This window comes from Myxocyprinus asiaticus, chromosome 28 (assembly GCF_019703515.2).
Source record: "Myxocyprinus asiaticus isolate MX2 ecotype Aquarium Trade chromosome 28, UBuf_Myxa_2, whole genome shotgun sequence".
NCBI classification, from domain to species: Eukaryota; Metazoa; Chordata; class Actinopteri; order Cypriniformes; family Catostomidae; genus Myxocyprinus; species Myxocyprinus asiaticus.
In genome coordinates, this window is record NC_059371.1 from 29,072,492 (window position 1) to 29,095,267 (window position 22,776).

Here is a 22,776-nt window from a genome sequence, read left to right on the forward strand (position 1 = left end):
CATTTCTTTATGGACCTCACTTTGTGCATGGGACATTGTCATGCTGGAATAGAAAAGGGCTCTCCCCGAACTGTTGATGCAAATTTGGAAGCACTAGAATGGCATTGTATAGAGCAGCATTACTATTTGTCTTCAATGGAATGAATGGAGTAACCAAACTCGTTCATGAGAAGGGGTTGTCCACATACCTTTGGCCATATAGTGTATAACTGAGCAAGTAGGTTCAAAATTTGATCAGTAGGCCTATTATTATTGTATTTTCCTACTAAATATAGCCCTAAAGGATGGTGTCATTAATCTACAAATGATGATTTTAATTGTTCTATCTTACTCAACTCAAAAAGTTGTATTCAAAAACTGTTAATGTGGAGTATAGGTGCTCACTGCGGTGGAAGGCAGCTGTCTTAAATCAGTGCATTTGCACAATAGGGTAGCATAATGGCAGATACACAGGGGTCTGGGGGCAATGCTCTTTACAAGGCAATACAAATCTGAATAGGCAGAAGTAGGGGCTACATTTTCCAGTCTGAATCAGGACTGCAGGGCCAGCGCACCTTTAGTCTCAGGTCACACATTATAGTGAGCTGGGCGTCGTGTCGCTTTATCAATTCTATATCAGCAAATAGCCGTTTGAATAAAACTCTAAACATGCCTGTAATGTTATTGACATTAAGACTCATCATAAATTGCTTTCACGAGGACAAACAGGCTATGATGTTCATACAGGAATAACGAGAACCGTTGTCGTCCCAGCCCTCTTTTTCTCCCTCCCTCGTTCCTCCCACACAGACATACGACCCCCTCCCTCCCGTCTCCCTTTTCTACATACTCTCTTTTCTACAACAAACATGGCCGCGAAATCAGACGGTACAGCCGTTCCTGTGCAGAATGACATTCCGCCAACTTGCCTTCCCGGTCTGGAGAAACGTCCGCCACAGTGCCGTCCCGTCGGGAAGGAGTATTCTCTCCTGGATTGCTGCTGGACCCTTTGCGGCCTCTTGGTCTTTTTTTCGGACGGGGCTTCAGACCTGTGGCTGTCTGCCGACTACTATCTCAGGCGGGACTACTGGTGGTTCGCACTTACACTCGTTTTTATCATAATTCCGTCTGTAGTGGTGCAGGTGCTCAGTTTCCGATGGTTCGCGTACGATTACTTGGACTTGAACGAAAGCGGCACGGCAGCGGCTGCTATGGTGGCGGCGTCCAATGCGGAGAGCCAGTTCAGCACTAAGGACAGCGATCAGCGGGGCGCTGGCCGTTCTGATGTGGTCACTGGAACCCGGAGCAGCGCTCAGAGCTGCTGCAGAGCCTGTGTGTGGCTCTTCCAAAGCATCGTGCACATTTTTCAGCTGGCACAGGTCTGGAGGTATGTGAGTCCGTATACACCAATATAACAGAAATGACCATTCTATCGTAAAATCCTTGGCGTGACATCACCAGTTCATTCAGCATCATATCCTCAATTGTTCTGTCTTGCCGTGTGTTCTTGTGGCGTGCCCTCTCTCCGACAAAAGCGAAACACACATTCAAAAAAAAAAAAAAAAAAGATTTTTGCAGATTGTTCAGTTCACTTAATTAAAATAAACTAAAACAACACAATTCTAGAACATTTTGTCTTAACTTGATTTCATTACGTTCCATACAATTACATTTATAAAAATGAAGTTTACTTAATCAATTTGAGTTAGGACTATGTGAATACTTTTTGTACCATTGATGAAACTGGGCAGAGGATTTCCATTTCCCAGCATGCTTTGCAGGGGACTGGATGGGGTGAACAAATGTTGAAACAAAGTGTTATTTTATGCATTTTAGAGTAAGATAAGAATAGGAGGAGATTTGTTCATGTTTAATATTGTGTTATATTTGCATTTAAAAGGATTGTTTGTTAGGCTGGAGTTTTTGGATTTACCATTGTGGTGAAGGTTGACACTTGTTCTTAGGTTGAGGATGGACTCTCCCTATCAGTGAAGATTGATTTGAATGCTACTTAGCTTTATAAACAGCTGCTATCAAACTGACAGTGCAACAGTTTCACTGACATTACACTTGCTCACCTAGCGTATACTAATGGTTCATAAAATAAATCTTGTTGGACTAACTTTAGACAATTAATTAGATGTTATCTAATTGTTCTAACAAAATGAATTTAAGTTTGTACAACTTGAAATAGAATAAATCAATTCAAACCAATTCTTTTTTGTTTGTTTGTTTTTTTTTGTTTTTTTTTTCGGACAATTTAATTTAATTGCTTGGAAAAGTTTTCCTCAGTTTAATTAAGTTCAGTGAACTTTATTTATTTATTTATTTGAGTGCACCTACATCCAAGCACAATCTGGGAGCCTTTTTGTGGCTACATCATTTTAAAGTGGTGACCTGCAGTTGTTACCTTAAAGAGCTATTTCTGCTTAATCTAACCCATAAACATTACTTTCATTTGTGTAACCTAGTTTGTCAGGTTGATTAAGGTTGATCAAGAAACATTTTTACTTGAATAAAACCAGTTCATTTGAATGTTACCACATGAAGCATTGAATATAAAAAGTAAACCTAAAAAAAATTTAAACCTAATTTAACTTTTAAATTAATTGGTTTTATTCAAGCCAAAATGTTATTTAACATAACTGATTTTAAGGGTTTGGTCAGGTAGAAACAGCTATTTATGGTAACAATTGCAAGTTAGCACAGGGTTGTAAGAATGACAAAACTTAAATTTTGAGGGGCCTAATCAGCTCAGGCAGTCAATTTTTATATGCACAAATTGATTTGAATTCAGCATCGTCTCTCACATGTATTTGAAAGAGAACAAACAAAGGGGATGCAAGATATCACAATACTAAATGGCATATTTGCATCACAAATGACTTGCAGTCAGAGTGTGGAAAAAAGGATCATCCTTTTTATTATTGCTGCCTTGTATTTCCTGTTGTCCCGTGCCAGTTCATCATAATCTCCAAGCCGTTTGGTTCCATGCCCCTCCTCCTCTTCCTCCTCCTCCCTCTCCTCCTCCTCCTCCTCCACCACCTCTCCCAAGCTTCTGGGTCAATAATCTCCCAGAGAAACTCCTCCACTTTACCACTAATTCAATCTGTCCACCAGAAATCGCCTTATATGCACACTCTGAAATCATTTTGTCTTTAGAGCAGTCCACAGGAGTTCCTCAATGGAATTTTCTCTTTTTCACGACAGGCCTACTAATCATTAACAATGGTTCAATTTCAGCAAAGATATGCCTGACTGGAAATGTTATTTTTTTAATATTTTTTTATAAATGGCAAAATTAATTCTTATTCTTGATTTTAACATTTTAAATTCTTGATTTCTAACTCTGAAATTATGTTAAGCATTTGTGTTAAACCAAATGCTTTTCCTCAGTGCAGCTGTGGATACTATTGCCATATCTTAAACATCTTGATTGCTGACAGACAGCACTTTCAACACACAAAGCAATTTCCATACTAATGTCTGGAAGACATTTGCAGCCTAAATGTAGTCATTTGGGGACTAAAGTTTAATCCACTCACACATAAATCAATAGAAATACACCCACACATTTTAGAGGCAAGTAGTAAGTGAGTACTGCGTAACCGTAAACATAGAGGAAGCAGTGTGCCTGCCCTCTGTGTTGATCGTAAATGACAGGGCTGAGCTTTTTTGTGACTGGACTGTAACTGCTTCTGGCTGACCCACACAGTAACGTATGGTTAATGATGTTTGCTGCCATTGATATCACAGACCTGTCAGTCATTTCCATCACACTTCGTTTGTGCTTCTGTCACAACACATGTGTGCTGTCCTCTTCATGCTGTCTGTGTATCATTCTCTGTCTGTCACTCATGCTGTTCTTAGGCCCTTGCTTGTGACCTTTTAATCTGAGGATTTCCTATTTTCTTTTTCTGTTTGGAAAGGATCCTTTTGTCTGATCTTTTGCTGAAAAAGTCACTTTTTCTGATTTTCTCATTGTGAGAGTGCAAGCAGGTTGTGTTTAAATGTATTTACCCTTATGTCCTTTCAAACCTTAATGACTTTCTATCTTAAGCTGGCACCACACTAGCAGACACCAAAAAACTCGATTTTGGCCGAGGGTGTCACACATGCAGACTGTTTTGCTGAGATCTTGCTCTCTTCAGTCAGAGGTATGACACACTTGCCGATACAAAATGGTGGAGGGGTGACAAACATACCAACTCACTGCAACTCTCTCTCTCTGACTGGATGTCATGTGAAGCCTTCCGAAATAACATCCGGAGTACTGTATGTGCATTAACAATTGCAAATAGTTATCAGACCTGTAGCTTACTTGATTTGTTTCCGAAACAGGGGCTAAAATAGTTCCAATGTTGCATTTCCTTAGGTAAACTTTCACTAGGTTATATTTTAAAATGGACCAAAATGGAAAAGAATTCTGTTGTGGTTATTTTTATCCGTCATTAATTGGAATTGTTTTGGTGCAGATCTGAGTGCAATTGCCATGTTTATATATGCCTATATGAACTGAACCAAGGGAGAAAACGCACCAGGTTCCAAAACAAATGCTCCAAATGAGCCAGGTGTGTAATGCATTTAGGATGCAATTCATGGAGTAACTGAGTAACTTGTGCAGCTGAGTGTTTGAAAATGTTAAGATCAGCTTGATGTCTTGTCAGTCCTTCAGTTAAAGAAGAAGCTCATTGGTCACTTGATGAGAACGCAAAAGCTGACAAAAGGGACAGAACAATTTTTTCAAGTAAGCCTGATGTGCTTTTTCAGTGTTTGAAGCCATTAACTTGTCAGGGAGTCTCAATGGCAAGTAATTAATGACCTCCCACTGGGAGATGCTATTGTGCGCTACCTCTCCCTCTGCCTAGTGGTTTTGTTAATGAAGCTCACACCTGAAAATCACTGGAAAAATAGTGTGGCTAGTCTGGTGCCAACTTTAATGGAACACCAAAGGAGAAGTTTAGCAGAATGTTTGAAGTCTTCTGAAGCCATTTAGTAGCTTTGTGTGAGGAACAGACTAAAGTTGTTTTCACTGAAAATCATTCCATTGAAAATCTTGCTGGCAGCTGTGGTTACCATTCATTTCTATTGAATGGAAAATAGCAGCTTAGACATCTTTCTACTGTATAAATAACTCATTTTGTGTTAGCCATATTGGTATGTCTAAATTATTACATAATTTTTATTTTTGGGTCAATGATCCCTATAATGTAGTTTAACCATAATAAACAGTTTTACAAATTTATAGTTTTCAGAAAGAGGATGAGGGTATTACTCATTCAAAGCCAGCCAGCAAGAAAGGGGGAAATAATTTTCATTTCATCTGAATAAATTGAACCATTAGCCCATTTAATTCACAAATTAGCCTTGAATTTAGCCAAAACCCTGCTGAGCTATGTACCAATGAATATATAAATCACTCATAATATTTTGGAGTGGTGGTGGTGTAGTGGGCTAAAGCACATAACTGGTAATCAGAGGTTGTTGGTTTGATCCCCACAGCCACCACCATTGTGTCCTTGAGCAAGGCAGGTTGCTCCAGGGGAATTGTCCCTGTAATAAGTGCACTGTAAGTCACTTTGGATAAAAGCATCTGCCAAATGCATAAATGTATTTTCTGTGCAACTAAAGAAAAACATCAGTGGCTCTGGAGTCTAATGAAATATCTGTTGCTCTCTCCTTGTACGTCTTTCTACTGTTGCTAGGAAAATAACCTTTTTAGCTGTACATTTCACCATTTTCATTTTACATGGATTTTTTCTCTTCTTCACCTTTCACTACTCTCTGGCTGAGACTTTGTTTAAAAGCTTTTGAGCAGAGCTTGCCAGGCTCTCTGTCTTTGTTTGATTGGAATTAGCAGCAATGCCATTAAAGCTGCCACCGGCACTGGGCTTGTCATCCCTGCATTAGAGGGATTATAGCTGTAGTGTTTACCTGCAGTAGTCAGCCAGAGAGTGAGAGAGGTGAGCTGCTGCATAGACAGACAGGTGAGGAGGGATAGGTGGAGAATAGATGTTGATGCTTGTTGAGAGAGAATGTGTTTGGTCTGTTTTATCTGATTATTTGCCACTATTAAATAATTTATTATGCCCTCATTGTTTGTAGGAACATCATAAATAAAATCATTTTACAATAAGAAACTATACATAGGGGGCCTGGGTAGCTCAGCAATGTTTAGAGCAAATAAAGAGGCTGACTACCACACCTGGAGTCACAAGTTCGAATCCAGGGCGTGCTGAGCGACTCCAGTAAGGCTTCCTAAGCAAGCAATTGACCCGGTTGCTAGGGTGGGTAGAGTCATGTTGGGTTAACCTCCTCATGGTTGCTACAATGTGGTTCTCACTCTCGGTGGGGCACGTGGTGAGTTGTGTGTGGATGCCACAGAGAATACGTCTCCGCGGTAACGCGCTCAACAAGCCACGTGATAAGATGCGCGGGTTGACGGTCTCAGACACGCAGGCAACTGAGAGTCGTCCTCTGCCACCCAGACTGAGGCGAGTCACTACGCAACCACGAGGACCTAGAGCGCATTGGGAATTGGGCATACCAAATTGGGGATAATAGGGGAGAAAATCCATAAAGAAAAAAGAAAAAAAAGAAACTATACATTAATTTTTGGTCTATGTGCTGTTGGTCTATTATGACACTTTTCACTGTTTTTCAGCATCTAGCAGCATGAACGCCATGTTTTTAAGACGCCTGTTAAGTTAAAAGTAGTTAAGCTTATTTACGTAGGGGCAAGCATTTGGAGTGTTTATAATAGTAGCTAACAGTGAATGGGCGTTAATACACCTATAAACGTGTCTTCTGTTCATTTCTATACACACTTTTAAACAGGCTGTGTTGAGAGACAGATGTCCTCTAACTAACTCTGAGCAGTGTCACAATATTTTACTATGGAGCTTGCAAGAGATCCATCGCCTTATGCCATTAAAGTCTCATTTGTTTACACAAAGGGCATATACTGCTGAATTAATTGGTTTATGCTGTATTTTAAGATGTATGTCACCTTTATTACCATAGAGAATGACAACAGCTGAAGAGATTACTTCACAATGCAGTTGCTTGTTCACTCAGTATATTTTTTTTTACAGGTAAATTGCTCCATTACTCACACAAGCTGACATCCTATTCAGACAGAAAAGTCAAATCAATCGGGCACGTTTTGATTGGGGGGTTAATAGAACAGCAAACAGAATAACTGTTATTCTCTCCTTCAATGGAAAGTTTTATCAGATGTAATGCCCTATTGAGCATGCCAGCAGTCTGTTTAAAATCTTTATTCCCTTTCAAAAGCACTATAAATAGATCCAGTAAAAAAAGACTTTTCCAACTTGGCTGAAACTTAAACAGACACTATGTTGAATATTCGTGTGGATGAGTAAGAGGGAGGGTGAAATGCACCAATTTAAAAAAAGTCTCATCTGTTACAATGCGATCATTTACAGGCATCGTGTCATTGGATATCAAAGTTAAACTCCACCAAGGAAGACACATTCTAGGGGAGAGATGAGTGTAGCTTTTGTCCATACAGCTTAATGCCTACTTGAGACAAATTCCTGAGACGGGATGCACCGAGATTAACCGTGACGAGAGAAGGAACCTAATAAAACTTAAGATGTTGTTACTGTGTGCTTGATAAGCTGGAGGAAGCTGAAGGCAATGTGAATTTTTAGTGTGATTTAGGTTTGTGCTTGTTTGTGAGTACTGCTGATATATAGGGTTTGAGCAAGTACTTATAGGATGAATTAAATATGTCTATGCAAATACCCTACTGAAGGAAAGACCATGTCCGAAGACCTAATGTCTTTGTATATGCTGCAAATGCAAGAGTGGCATTTTTCCAAATGCTTGCCGCCTTTTCATTCCTCAATGTCATGTATTATCCATAAGAGACAAAATGTTATGCTTTATTTAATGCATCACATTTGGTTCCTTTATTCCTACATTTTACCATCACTGGTTGGCAGAAGTACAGTGCATTCAGTTTGATGAAGCAAATCTGAAAATGGAGCTTACATAAAAAGCTTGACAATTAAACGACAGTTGTGAACATTACTGCAGTTGATTGAAATTCAAAGGAACAGGCAAGGGAGGTCTATTTTGAGATTTTTAGAGCCCTGTTTGACGAAAAGTGTTTCTAGTTTGTTTGCTGTATTAAGACAATGCATGCCACACTCCCTAAACAAACCAAAATGCACAGCTGTAATTTTAATTTTTACATTTTAATAGAAGAGATAAAAAGTAATTAGACCCTGAGAAAGTGTATCACTAGAATGATCATGATCACGGGCCATGTGCATATTATCATGATAAAGATATAAAAGTAATGATAATGCTTCAAATAGCTTCTATTTTTATTTATTTGTTTAAGTTCCTATAAAGGTACAAAGAGAGCCAGAGGAAGAGGAACAAAAGAGTAAGCAATATAAAAAGAAATCTGTATATGATATATGATACTGTATATGACAATAGAAAATAGACAGCACTTCCATTTTCCTAACTCTGTTACCACCACCCCCGACACACCTTATCACAGCGAATGATGCAGCGTCTCATAAGCACCTCAGCAGGGCTTTGCTTTGCAAAAAGTAAATGACAGTCAGATTCTACCCAGCTAGCAGTCTGATCCTGAATATTAAACATTGATTTTAAGCTTCTTTCTTTCTGTATTTCTTTCTTTCTTTCTTTCTTTCTTTGTGTGAACAGCTTCAGGGTAGTGTGCTTCTTCTGACCGAAATTGACAACCCCAGAAAAACTGTGATGTTTCATTTTGCCTGCGCCACCAAAACATCCTCCTTTTTTCCGTTATCTGTATCACCAAAACGTCACTCTTTGTCCGTATTTTATATGCCACTCTAATGTCATTAGAAATCACTCTAATGATTTCAATACTTTACCCAAGGCTAGATTTTAAAATGAAATGAATAGAAAATTCTGTCATTATTGGCTAATTGGTCTGACTGCCAGCACAGAGAGGAAGATTTCCTACAATTAAGTTTCACTCTGTTCTTTACACTGACCAATTTTGTGACGTTGGAGGACTTTGAATACAGCAGTTGTTTAGAATAATTTTATGTTAATTTGTTTTTATAATTTTTGGAATAAATTATTTTGACTGTACTTGTATGTGCTTGTTAAGCCTTTTTATATTGTTGGTCGGTTAAATAATTGGTATATTGTTGCATTTACATTTATTCATTTAGCAGATGCTTTTATCCAAAGCTACTTACAAAATGAGGAAGGATACAACATAAGCGATTCATCACAAGGAGACAGTAACACAAAAAGTGCTGCATTATAAATTTTCAACTGCATTAGATAAGTACTAACCAAGAAAGAGATTAACGTGCAACAAGAATTGTATTTCTTTTCTTTTCTTTTTATTTACTTTTTTGAGTGTGGAGTCAAGTGCTCACGAAAATGTTGTATCATTAGTCGTTTTTTAAAGATAGAGAGGGAGTCTGCTTCACGGATGGAGTTGGGAAGGTCGTTCCACTGTCAATGTATAGTGAAGCCAAAAGTCTGGGAAAGTGATTTGGTGCCTATTTGTGATGGGACCACGAGGTGCTGCTCATTTGCAGACCACAGCCTTCTGGTGGGAATGTAGCTCTGCAGGAATGCTTGTAGATAAGCAGGTGTAGACCCAGTGACTGTTTTGTATGCCGGCATCAGAGCCTTGAACTAGATAAGTGCAGCAACTGGCAGCCAGTATAGAGCAACAAGGAGGGGTGTAACATGAGCTTTCTTGGGTTCGTTGAAGACTAGCCGTGCTGCTGCTTTCTGATTGCGCAGGTAGGAAGGCCGGCTAAAAGAGCATTACAGTAATCCATTCTAGATATGACAAGAGACTGAACAAAGAGTTGTGTGGCATGTTTAGAGAGGAAGGGTCTTATCTTCCTGATGTTGTAGAGTCCAAATCTACATGATCGGGCTGTTTTTGAGATGTGATCGGTGAAGTTGAGTTTGTTGTTGATGGTTACCCCTAGGTTTCTGACTGTTTTGGATGGACGGAGAGATGGCTTGGAGAAGGTGGGACCGAATAGGGGCCAGGTGATGGGGTGATTAGAGAGGAGAGAATTATTGGTTAGGTTTAGTGTAGAGCCGAGGAGGGTGGGGCCAGGCTGGAATGAGACACACCTCAGCCTGATGGGGCGCGCGAGGGATAAAGGCGGCCGGGGACGACAGTTCGAGAGAGAGAGAATTGCAGGCAGCTGTACTGTGTGGTTTTAGTTGTGTGTTTTGGTTGTGTTTTTGGTTAATAAATTGTTATTCTCGCCTCCTCCTTTCCACTAAACCCCCTTACACTGGTGCCGAAACCCGGGAAGGAGGAGGGATTCCCGTCGCAGGGTCCTCGACACTGCCGTCCACCCAGGGGAGCGCCGCTGCTGTCCAACGGGGGACGGAGTAGCCCGACCACCCGGACGTGGGGAACGGCCGCCATCCGCGAGGCGAGTGGGGACGGGACTCCCCGACCGCCTGGAGCGAGGGAGCCACAGCCGGGGGCGGAGGAGTGCCCTGCCGTCCCCCGGGAACGCGGAGGGGTCGAGAGAAGACCGCCGTCTGCGGGGGGAGGAGGGAAGCGACTCCCCGACCGCCTGGAGTGGTAGGGCCGCTGCCAGGGGCGGAGGAGAGTCCCCACGGGACGCCGGGAACGCGGAGGGGCGTTCTGTCCGCTGGGGGTCGGAGGTCTGACTCCGGTCCGCCCGGGGAGGAGCGGCTGCAGTCCGCCTGAGAGGGTGGAGTAGTGATCAAGGACCACGCAACGGCGCATCGGAGAACCGGTGAGTTTTTTTCTCTCTCTCCTCTCTCTCTCTCTGTCACTCTGTGTTGGCCTTTCTCTCGCCATTTTGTGTTGTTGTTTTTTCCCCTCCTGTCTCCTCCCAGGTCGAGGAAGGCGGGGAGGACCTGCCGGCAGTCGGGGCATAAGGCACGCCCCCCCCCCGGAAATGAAGGGTGGGGGGGGGATGTACGTCATGCCGAGGGCTCCCTGGCCTGAGGCAACGCCGGGAGGAGTGTAGAGCCGAGGAGGGTGGGGCCAGGCTGGAATGAGACACATCCGGTCCCCAATCAGCCTGATGGGGCGCGCGAGGGATAAAGGCGGCCGGGGACGACAGTTCGAGAGAGAGAGAATTGCAGGCAGCTGTAGTGTGTGGTTTTAGTTGTGTGTTTTGGTTGTGTTTTTGGTTAATAAATTGTTATTTAAGTTGTCAAGCCGGTTCTCGCCTCCTCCTTTCCACTAAACCCCCTTACATTTAGACATAGGGGTGGGGTTAGGTGTTCACAAATATCTACATTATAATGTTACGTAAATAAAATTATTGTGAAAACATTTACCTGTCTGCTACATGTTTTACATTGTTTATAAGTGGTTTGGTTTAGGGGTGGGGTTGGGGGATCTAAAATACAGATATGATACTTTACTAATATATTTATTAGTATAATAAAACATTGCGGTTAAACACACAAAACTTCTGAAGACTGCTGAGCCTATGACAGAATCGTCTGAACTCAAGTGAGACAGAATGACAAGGACTTTTTGATGTAGGCAAAAAGTCACTATAGTGACGTCTTCGTCATCAGACTGCCCTGCTTTATTCCTAAAGATGGACTAAAAAGTCCTTTCAATGGAAGCCATGCAGAGTCTTTCATATGAAATGCAGGCCTAGAAGATTATTGTCTCCAGTTGGTTTATGTTAAGCAAAGTAATGGGCCAAGCTTGTCAGCTGTAATGTTTGTCAGTTGTCACCATAGATACTGGTGGTTAGCCTGCCAATCGTTGGTGTTTGTGTAAGGATCTTTTCTCAGCCTTGAAGCTGCCTGCCTGTTTTATAGACTTTTACCTTGTACAAGAATTAAAATAGAGTTTTATGGTCAAGGTTCAAAGGTTTAATTTAGTCTGATAGCATCCCCGTACCCTAAGGGATGGAAATTTACAAGCAAAAAAAGAGCTTTTCTGTAGTGTCTTTATTTTGCCTTGTTGGAAACATACTCTTTGTTCATATAAAAGCAAGAGTGTGAGTCACTTGTCAAATTTGAGGCACACTCACTGACAGCCATTCTACCCTGCTCTATGTTGCTTGATTCTTCTTTTAGGGTCTGCTTTTTCACATGCACAGCAAGTTGTAAGAAGAATGTGGAGCAATTTTATGGACCTCATCAAGTCAGAGTGATTCATTCTGCCAATCTTCTGACATCCAGCTAGCACTCCTACTACTCTCAGTACCCTTGAGACAGGCTAAAATATCATGGCAATTCCAGTCAAAAGAAAAAAATTAACTCTTGTGAAAAGTCAGATTTTTCAGGAGCTCACATAAATATGTTTCAAAGCACAGCTGCGGTTTCTTTTAAAATTTATCTTTTTTCTTTCTTTCTTTTTTTGCTTCATATCTTCTAAAATTGCTATGTCAATCTTCCATAAAGAAATGCTGTGACTGCCTGCCCTGTAAACTGTGGTGCTGAGGACAGACCATGACATGTTGGAGCACTTAGACAAGGTGCACTACATATTTCAGATGGTTGCAGTCAAAATGGGCAGAATCTAGGTCTTCTCCTGCAGACTCGCATCAAAGACAATTTTGGCATTCCGCATTCAAAATTGCCCATAAAAGTGGTATATATAACTGAAAGATTTGATGTGCTTAAAAAGATCAAGAGGTCATTTCTAGCTTTGACTTTGACATTCTTTGAAACACTTTAAAGTAACATTTGACCCTATTTCTTTATACACATTCCTGGTTGTGCATGATTCATTAGTGCATATTATAACAAAGTCAAAAGATGTTTGTCTGTGTGATCATAAAAATGTAATAACTTGTTTCACCTCTGAAATAACTTTCCTTTTTGGCTGACATCATCTAGGCCATGGAGGTGTGGAAAATAATGTTAAAGCCAGATGCAGTCTTTCTAAAATCTTGCCAGTAGTTAATGCAGTAACCTAATGCTGGTAACATTAATGTAATGAATAATAGTAAACAACGATAGATTTGCAAGGTGGTACCATTGGATACGCTGAGGTGCTTTCAAGGGTGAATTTGACCTTCAGTCTCCATGACCCCATCAAAAAGTAGTCCCTCGCAGTCGAATGCTAACTCTCATTCAGGTCAGGATCTGGTATGGACTGCCAGCTTTTCACGATCCAAACAATAGAGCGTGACATCGTCCGCCCATTTTGTCTGCCTTCTTGGTTCAGGGAGTATTTTTTCCATTAATTTCTTCCTTAGGGTTTTCATAAAATCCTTTATAAAAGATTTCTAAAGCCATGAACCAAACCAACCATCATTGATGTGAATCACAACATTACAAATTGTGATCTGAGGCAAAAATATATTTGAAAATCAGAGAAAAAGACAAAGGTAGAAGGTTGTGTACTTACTGTCATTAATGAAGGTACCAACTAAAATCCAATGAAGCATTGCGAATGACTTAATCAAATGAAAATGATGGAAAAATATAAATGTATTGATTTAAAGTTGTTAAGTATAGAAATTATATATTTCAATTTTAGTGCAAAATATTCAGATATTTCCAATTATACAGTACAAGTAGTTTGAGAGTGTAGGGAGAAGGCTTATAGTAATTACATTATTCACAGTACTTCATGAAAATGGGCGGTCACTTCAGAGCTTGTTTTGCATGCTTTGTTGGCCGTGATTCTCTGATTGGTGGATTTTCTCCACTCAGTCATGGGTAATGTAGTTCTTCAGCAGGAATTCTGCTATTAAACTTGATTTTTTAAACAATGAAGCTGAAATAACACAGACTGATGGCTTCAGCAGAAGCATATACCATTGATTAACATCCTCATGGTAGGTTTGTAAAAGGTTAAACTTAAATGGTTTATAAATTATCGTTAAAACCAATTCACCTATGGAGAAAATAAATGAGATTTTTACTTCCAGAACCAGACTGCTCGCTCTATTCCCGATGGATGAAATAGAAGAGAAACAGAAGTAAAACGGGTCTTGAATGTCATTTCAATGTTGACTTTAATGCTCCCCCTTCCTGTAATCCATCATCCGCTAACCCTTCTTCTTGTCTGGCTGTCCCTCAGATATGTCCACGCCTTATATCTGGGCGTACAAAGCCTCTGGCTTGGGGACCACGAGCACAGACACTTCTACTGGCGTATGATGTTCGAGAGCGCTGACATCACTATGCTGAGGCTGCTGGAGACCTTCCTGAAGAGTGCTCCGCAGCTCGTTCTGCAACTCAGCATTATGATCCAGACCAGCCAGGTCCTTCCCTTGCAGGGTCAGTCACTTTGCACATCTATGATCAAATTTGGCTTAAAGCATGATAGAAATGGTTGGGTGCTGTTTGTCTATATCATATTATTACAATCAGCCTTATTGCTATGCATGCACCCAACCAGAGTATGAAATTTGATTATGTGCCTTTTTTGTGGGATATCTGTTTTGCATCTATTTTTAATGTGGCACAATATGATTAGTTTAGAAATTCACTTGGCCATTAATAACGATTAGAGTGTAATTTTGCAGCAAGTAGTTGCATTACTCTAGTCTATCTTTGGATCTGTCAGGAAGGAACAGGATGCAATAGTTACAAACCCACCTGACAGGTGTCTTTGATTACAGAGCTGCAAAAACATGTTGCTGCATTAGTACAGCTCCATGGGAACAATTGTAGCCACTGCCAGATGTTCCCTGGGGAATTTTATCCAAATGTCAAACAGGAAACTGTGACTCTAAAGAACACCCAGAGATAGTTAACTGCAGGATGTGATTTTCGTTGAAAGGCTGTCATTTCATGTGACGTACCTAGAGACAAATGGCATTTATATTGTAGCAGTCCTACTCATATTATGTTCAGACTGCTGAGCACATCTTTTTACAAACAGATAAAAATGAACCTGTGGAGAGCTACAAAAAAGAAGGTAAAATGTGATTCTACAGCAAGACCTTCTAAAGTCCACAGTCCTTTTGTACTGTCCTTACCTGCACTTTTTCAGTTTGAGGTTTCTTCTCGCACACAAAGGCTTTTTTTCACACTGTGCACAAAAATCCATCAGATCTTTAGGACTAGTCGATTGACTATTCGCACTGCCATTTTGCAAGTGATGAAATCTGATCCATTTGTTCAGACAGAGCAGTGCAGTATTTATTTATCTACACTGGTTGCTAAAGAAATTATTTACAGTAAGTGCAGAGGTGGGTAGAGTAGCCAAAAACTGTACTCAAGTAAAAGTACAATTACTTTGAAAAATAATAATTACTCAAGTAGAAGTAAAAGTACTAACATTATTAATTACTAAGAGTAAGAAAGTATCCAATTAAAAGAGTACTCAAGTAGTGAGAAACTCATTACTTTCACAAATGACATAATGGACGTTAACTCCCCTATATTCCATTACATAATACACATTTAACATGTATTACAGAATTATTATTATTATTAATGGAAATTCTGTCATCATTCACCATCATGTTGTTCCAAACCCGTATGACTTTCTTTCTTCCATGCAACACAATCAGGAGATTTTAGACCATTTTGAGTCACTACTTAATTTCAGTGAATGTGTTTTTTTCTCCATATTTTGAAAGTGAATGGTGACCAGAGGTGGGTAGTAACGTGCTACATTTATTCCGTTACATTTACTTGAGTAACTTTTTGGGGAAAAAAAGTACTTTTAGAGTAGGTTTAAAAGTGGTACTTTTCTAATTACATTTTTTAACTTTTATTTCTTTACATTGGGTGGCATTCCTGTCGTTATTTTACTGGGTTTAATTTTGTTTAATGTGTTATTTATTGAGAGATTACTGAATGGGACTTTTACGAGAATGGAAGTTCACATCGCTGCGTGTGCTGCTGTCACAGACTGTCACTCAAGTCATCAATGCTGCAGCATCAAACTCTTCAAAGTGAAACACTTTCTTCGCTCCGCACAGTGAAAAAAGAATAGTTTCGTCATGCAATTCCTTAATTTACCACCAAGACAAACTGATATTTCAAGATTAAAATCTCAGCTTCAATTTAAGGCAGCACGTCAAGGTAATTTTTGGCTCTAATGATAACGCAGGCTTTTCTGTGTAATGTGATGGTCATTTTCAGGGTGATTTTGTAACTGGGCTCTTGTGATATCAGTTTTTAAGTGTACATTTTTAAATCAGTGCAGCAATATATCAGTGCGCTTTGTCCCGCGTCCTGCATGTCATGAGCAGTATTTACGCATTTACTGGAAACTATTGCAGCTACTTCGGGCGTATCAACTGTATAAATCCATGTAAACATCCACGTTAAGTGTAAATGCCTTTTGCTCTGCCATTCGCGTGATTGACAACTGGAGCACGGACAGACAGCATTTCTGCGTGTGCACAGAGAGGGGCGCGAGGCATGCGTATGAGAGATGTGCGGGCGCTTGTATGTCGAAGAGAGTGACTGTGTCACTCGTTCACTCATTCACTATTTCCTGTAAAGTGAAAGGCAGTTAGTGCACAATATCTCAGCAGTGAGTGAACGAAATGAGTGAATGAATTCGGACGCTGACGTATACACCGAGTGTCGGAGCTCTGGGGCCGTCACAGAAACAACGTCACATATGAACTTTTAAAATACTTGGGCCTTACTTGTTATTCTTCTTAAATAATATATTAATACAATAAATCTTCATTCTGTTTGTCATTTTTAATATATACTGTGTGTTAATATAAAGAGTAAACACATTTTATCAAATAAAGAGTACATTTTAAAATGTATCTGTATGTTTTGCCTATCTATTTGTTATTATATTATTTTAATCAAGAAATGATTTGTCAAAAAGTAATTTAATACATTCAGCATGAAATAAAACTTTGCAGGAGTGAAGGAAACAGTAAACTCCCAGCTCGTATGTCTTCCCCGTGGTGGATTGTAAAATGTACTCTTTATTTGATAAAATGTTTTTACTCTTTATATTGACATACAGTATATATTAAAAATGACAAACGGAGTGAAGATTTATTGCATTAATATATTATTTAATAAGAATAACAAGTAAGGCCCAAGTATTTTAAAAGTCTGAACAAAACCATAAAGAGATATTATGGAAACTGCTGGGTCTGCCATAAACACAGAATCATACTCCTCGCTGTGGAAGACTAGATGCTGGATAATGATTATGTTCCTGTTGATTAGGAGAGATTCTCTGTTTTGATTTCTTCTGACTAAATGAATGAGCTTATGAATGGCCAGACAAGAACCTGATCAAATATTCATGAGAGCTTCTACACTCTTTACAGCACTCAAAAACTCAAAATTTAAATTTTTTAGCGGGATGGTGGAGTGTATTCTTTATATAGATCATTTACCCATCTGAATGATTATACAACAGTAGATCTTGATTTCCAACTGATGTGAAGTGTTTATGGAACCAGCCCAGAGATAAATGTTATTGCTTAGAGGTTGCTTTTTCATAGTTTAGGAGACTTAATGGATTTTTTAAAATTATGTTGCATTGAAGTATCAACTTTGTCTTAGATGTTTCTTGTAAAAATCCTTACACAAACATTCAGAAGAAGGTTGCTGACATACAGTTCATTAAGAGTTTAGAATGCAGTATAAAATATATGTTAATAGCATGCATCAGATCATTTGGTCTTAAAATAATTTGAAGAAAAATGTTTGACTTCAAACTGAAATATCTGATTGCGGACTTTGGTGTCTTGACAAATGTGAGCACATTTTGTAACATCAGTAAAATGTTTTTTGAAGACACAAGAAAGATTACTAGGGTACAGATAATGTAATTAATTTTATTTACATATATATACATATATATAATATTACAATATTACATGTAAAAATAATTAAATCATATATTGATTGAATGTATATATAATAATTTTATTTAATTTAAAAATGTAAATGTAATTTTTACATTTTTTATTTAATTTTAACAATTTTAATTTAATTTAATTCTGCCTAATACCACCTAACCATCCTTAACCCAACTTTTATTTTTCCTGCAGTGTAATTCAATTACAGTATAATTAACAGCCTAAAACAATAATCATGCACTGCCTCATCTCTCTATTTGTCTCCACTGTCTCTCCATCACTCTTTCTCATTGTATTCCATTCAATCCAGGTCTGTCTGCATCTGCCTCTCTGGTATCTCTGGGCTGGATGATGGCATCTTATCAGAAGGCATTACGGGACTCTCGTGATGACAAGCTTCCCATGTCGTATAAAGCCGTGGTGGTGCACATGCTTTGGCACCTATTCACCGTAGGAGCACGTGCGATGGCCTTTGCCCTTTTTGCCTCCATCTTCCAGCTCTACTTTGGCATTTTCATCGTGGCACACTGGTGTGCCATGACTTTCTGGATTATCCAGGGTGAAACAGACTTTTGCATGTCCAAGTGGGAGGAGATAGTCTACAACATGATGGTGGGCGTTGTGTACATATTCTGCTGGTTCAGCGTACGTGAGGGCCCCATGCGCTGCCGTCTGCTCCTTTACAGCCTCATAGTGCTGGTTGAAAATGTGGCCCTCACTGCCGTGTGGTATAATTACCGCAGTCCACGCACTTCAGATTTTTATGCTGTGGTGGTTGTGTGCATGGTGGCCTGTAGCTACGCCCTGGGCACATTTTTTATGTTTGTCTACTACAGCCTGCTGCACCCAGATGGTCCTGTGTCTGGAACCCATATTGGATGTTGTAGGGTGCATGTGGGTGCTGCGTCAGATCCTTGTATCTCTTCCCCCACCTCTGCACCTCCTCTGGATGTCGTGAGCAGCCCTCCACGGACACTGCAGAGGACTAAAGGAGGAGAGTCAGTATTGGGGGCAGATGGTGGAGATGTATTTAAAGTGCGGCTTGTTGCGGGAACACGGACCCCCACACCTCACCTCACCCCAAGGACAGAGGGGCCGGTGATTCGCATCGACCTGCCCAGGAAACAGTACCCAGCCTGGGATGCTCACTTCATTGATCGCAGACTGCGAAAGACCATTTTGGTACTGGAAAGTGCAGCTCCGGTCACACCAAGGATCCAGTACCGCTGTCGAGGCACACCCAAGGAAGTGATGGAGTATGAGACAACAGTCTGAACACTGTGGACTCTCTTAAATTTGATTAAATGTTTACCTTCTTCAAATATAGGATGTAAAGTACAGGTGTGGAGAGGTTGTCCTCTCCAGCTTTATTTGGTGGATATATTGTAGACCTATAAGAGAGGGGGCGGGGGAGGGGGAAATGTTGAGCCTTATAGATCTCAACATGACCCCTTATTGACCCTTTTCATCTGTGGAGGCACGTGGCATGATGCACTAGTGTCTAGAAAAGGGCCACCCTGTGGTGTCATTGGCCATACAGGTTATTGGGTCAGAGGGTTAGGAGGTTATGCAGGAGGTCATTCAACAGGCAGTTTCGAGGACGTTTATGAAAGAACCCCAGAAACAACAACGAGCGGGCCATGATAACAATGTATGATCAACAAAACAATATATCTGTGTGTTACATTGACAGTAATGGTGCTCAAACAAGTCCTAATATGGTAAAAACCATTTCAAACCACTCGTGGCAGCTGCCCTGAACAGTAATTACTGAATCCAGTTGCTAGTAATTTACTGGCTTCTGAGGTTGTGATACTGTAAGTACAATTAAAATGGGTGTAAGATGTCTCATTAAAGGCCTTAATCAACTTTCTTATGTTTGAAAATCCAGCATCTGTAAGGTGCATTCCACCGATCTTCAACAGCTATTATCTTCACAACATTTCCTGAATGAAAAATGAAGGGAAAAAGGTGTATGGTTCATATTCTGAAAAAATTATTTAAGAGATAACATCATCATCAGGCATTTTAAGCACACAGTATTTAACTTTCAAGGACAAGGAGCAGCCACAAGACCTTTATTCTTAAAACTCCTTGCTTTGTAAGAATTTTTTTGTGTGTGTTTTTAAAAAACTCAAAAAAATTACATCATCAAGGTCTCTTTTCAGTGGACAATTCTGCTCACTTTTCAAGGAAACAATACATATCACTGTAAAATCCTTCACTTTTTAGTTTTTTCAAATGCTCTCAAATTACATTTGTATAACAGATAATGGGTCTGATGCTGAAAAGAGACTGAGTGCACCTTTAAAGAGGATCGAATATTTATTTATTTTTTATCTCAATGACAGAGAATCTGGATCATACTGGATCAGATTTATTATATGCCTGTAATATGGAAGTGAAAATGGTAATACAACAGTATTTCAAAGAAGTTAACAAACATGAGTTCAAATTATGGACTGACTCATTATATGAAGTTTAATGGGAAGAAAAACCATATGGCATATGTTTACATGTTTCAAAGCAGTTCTCTTTATATAATTCATAAAATGTTATCAGCATTATGATTATGCCATTTCATGTAATTTACACAATCTGGTGCAATAATACTCAGAAATATCTGAACTGTGAATTAGTTATTGGAATATTTTAATGCATATGAACAAATCCATGCAGTATCTTCAGTCTCTTTGGCATTCATTTTATGTTTTCCATTTATATTAATGACCTTTTTGTATTATTATTATTTTTTATTATTATTTCTCACATTAATACATCTTCAAGTCTACTGTTTCATGTGAGATGTGACAATTAAAACTACCAACTGCTGACACATGATGAGAAAGTATATGTGTTCTAACTGGTCAAAACAATTATTTTTTCTTTCTTTCTTTCTTTTCTTCTTTCAGAAAAGCTGTAAACCTTGTGTACAACTTAAATGACTTAGCACGTTTTGAATTTGATTATTGACCTGTTGGATGGAGAGAAGTTGATTAATGGTAATCATTGGGATTGTGCTTCGCTGACTGATATCATGTTATTGCTAAGTCCATTGTATCAGAAACCTGTTTCACTCCATGTATCTCCATTTTTTTGTAATGTGTTACCATGTTAGTGCTAGTTGGAACACCTCAGCTTCTGTATGTTCACTCTGGTTAATGCTGGATTTGACCATAGACACGGTAAAAGATGTCGCCTTACACTGTATTGTCGACTTTTTCTGTAGACTATAAAAAGAAACAAGTCGAACTTCAGCCATGTGTTTTATTTGGAAAATAAATAAAAAGCTAAAATGTGTGTTTACTGACCTGACCAAAGCATTGCAAATTAAAGAGTGTATTTATTGTGTTTATAATATTAAATAGAATTAAAACAAAATTATCCACATATTTAAACAGAGATATAGTAGCCTAGTAGTATTACACAGACACATATTTTCATTTAAGCAACCATTTCACACACAAATAACCAAAATGTGCTCCTGGTGGTAGTTTTTCCACAGCCAATGAATTGTATATGATGTATGCAGCACTCATGTGGAAATTAGCTAAATAGCAGTGAAGACGGGGAAAACATATTGTCACATAGGTTTGCTACCTTAAGTAAAACTTACATTTTACTTTATCAATTGAAGAACGTTTAACTTCAGCAAAGTTTCAGAAGCATTTTAAGATACTAACAGGTATAATATCTTAATTCCAACATATACTAACAATCAATGATGTACACAGTGCATTCATTTACACAACAGCCACTAAATCAACATGCAGACTTGCTATAAGAAAACTCGAGGCACTAGACTATCTTATGTAATATGTGCTCGCCACTTGGTATGGTATGATCTGGAGCTCACATCCACAGTATCTACAGAACACCTTTTCACTTTTTGTTAGGTTACACATTTGTCTGGATCATTTGAGAGGAAGAAACAGCAGCCTAGTTAGGATGAAAGGGTTAAAAACTCTCCAGAAGGCACTTTAATAAGACTGGTTGGGACTGAGTAAATTCTCCACAAACACATCAGTGGGCCAATAGATTATGAATTATTTAGTGAAAAGCTTTATTACATCAGATAATACCAGAACAAATATTTCCAAACAGTTGCCTCAATACTCACATTTAAGCCAAGTTCATTTTTATGAATTTAGGGATATATATATATTCACATAGAGTTTAAGGAATAGTTCACTTATAAGAATGAAAATTCTCGCATCATTTACTCACCCTCATGACATCCAAGATGTGTATGACTTTCTTCTGCTGAACAAACACAAAGATTTTTAGAAGAATATATCAGCTCTGTAGGTCCTCACAATGCAGATGAATGGGTACCAAAATTTTAAAGCTCCAAAATCACACAGGCAGCATAAAAGTAATAAATACAACTCCAATGGTTAAATCCATGTATTCAGAAATGATATGATAGGTGTGGGTGAGAAACAGATAAATATTTAAGTCATTTTTTACCATCAAACTCCACTTTCACATTGTTGTTCTTTTGTTTTTAGCGATTCGCATTCTTCATGCATATCGCCACCTACTGGACAGGGAGGAGATTTCATAGTGAAAAAGGACTTAAATATTGATCTGTTTCTCACAAACAGCTATCATATCACTTCAAAGTATTTGGATTAAACCACTGGGGTCGTATGGATTACTTTTATGCTGCCTTTATGTGCGTGTCTGAGCTTAAAAGTTTTGGACCCTGTTGACTTGCATTGTATGGACCAACAGAACTGTGATATTCTTCTAAAAATCTTTGTGTTCAGTAGAAAAAAAGAAAGTCATACACATCTGGGATGACATGAGGGTGAGTAAATGATGAGGGAATTTTTGAGGGAACTATTCCTTTAACCCTTATGTACTGTTGGGGTCAATTTTGTCCCCTTTTGAACTTTGCTGCTTTAAAAACATGACATTTGGTGACTTTTCCTACATTTGCTATCTATAATCACACAAAAAATGGGGCTGGAATCTGGTGGTCCGGTGGTGTGACAAAAATATTCACACTCTTACTGTT

The 22,776-nt window shown here is 39.1% G+C and overlaps 1 protein-coding gene across 2 annotated transcripts; it reads left to right on the forward strand.

Annotated features, from left to right (window-relative positions):
- Positions 1–848: 848 nt before the first annotated feature.
- LOC127419490 (XK-related protein 7-like) lies at positions 849–21,063 on the forward strand. Of its 2 annotated transcripts, none has more exons than XM_051660914.1 (3): positions 849–1,366; positions 14,033–14,232; positions 18,064–21,063. In XM_051660914.1, the coding sequence occupies exons 1-3, from the start codon at positions 849–851 to the stop codon at positions 19,026–19,028; spliced, it is 1,683 nt and encodes a 560-aa protein (XP_051516874.1). In that variant the 3' UTR covers positions 19,029–21,063. The 2 variants fall into 2 exon arrangements, with proteins under 2 accessions (XP_051516874.1, XP_051516875.1); XM_051660915.1 differs by lacking the exon at positions 849–1,366 and adding an exon at positions 11,951–13,931.
- Positions 21,064–22,776: the final 1,713 nt, after the last annotated feature.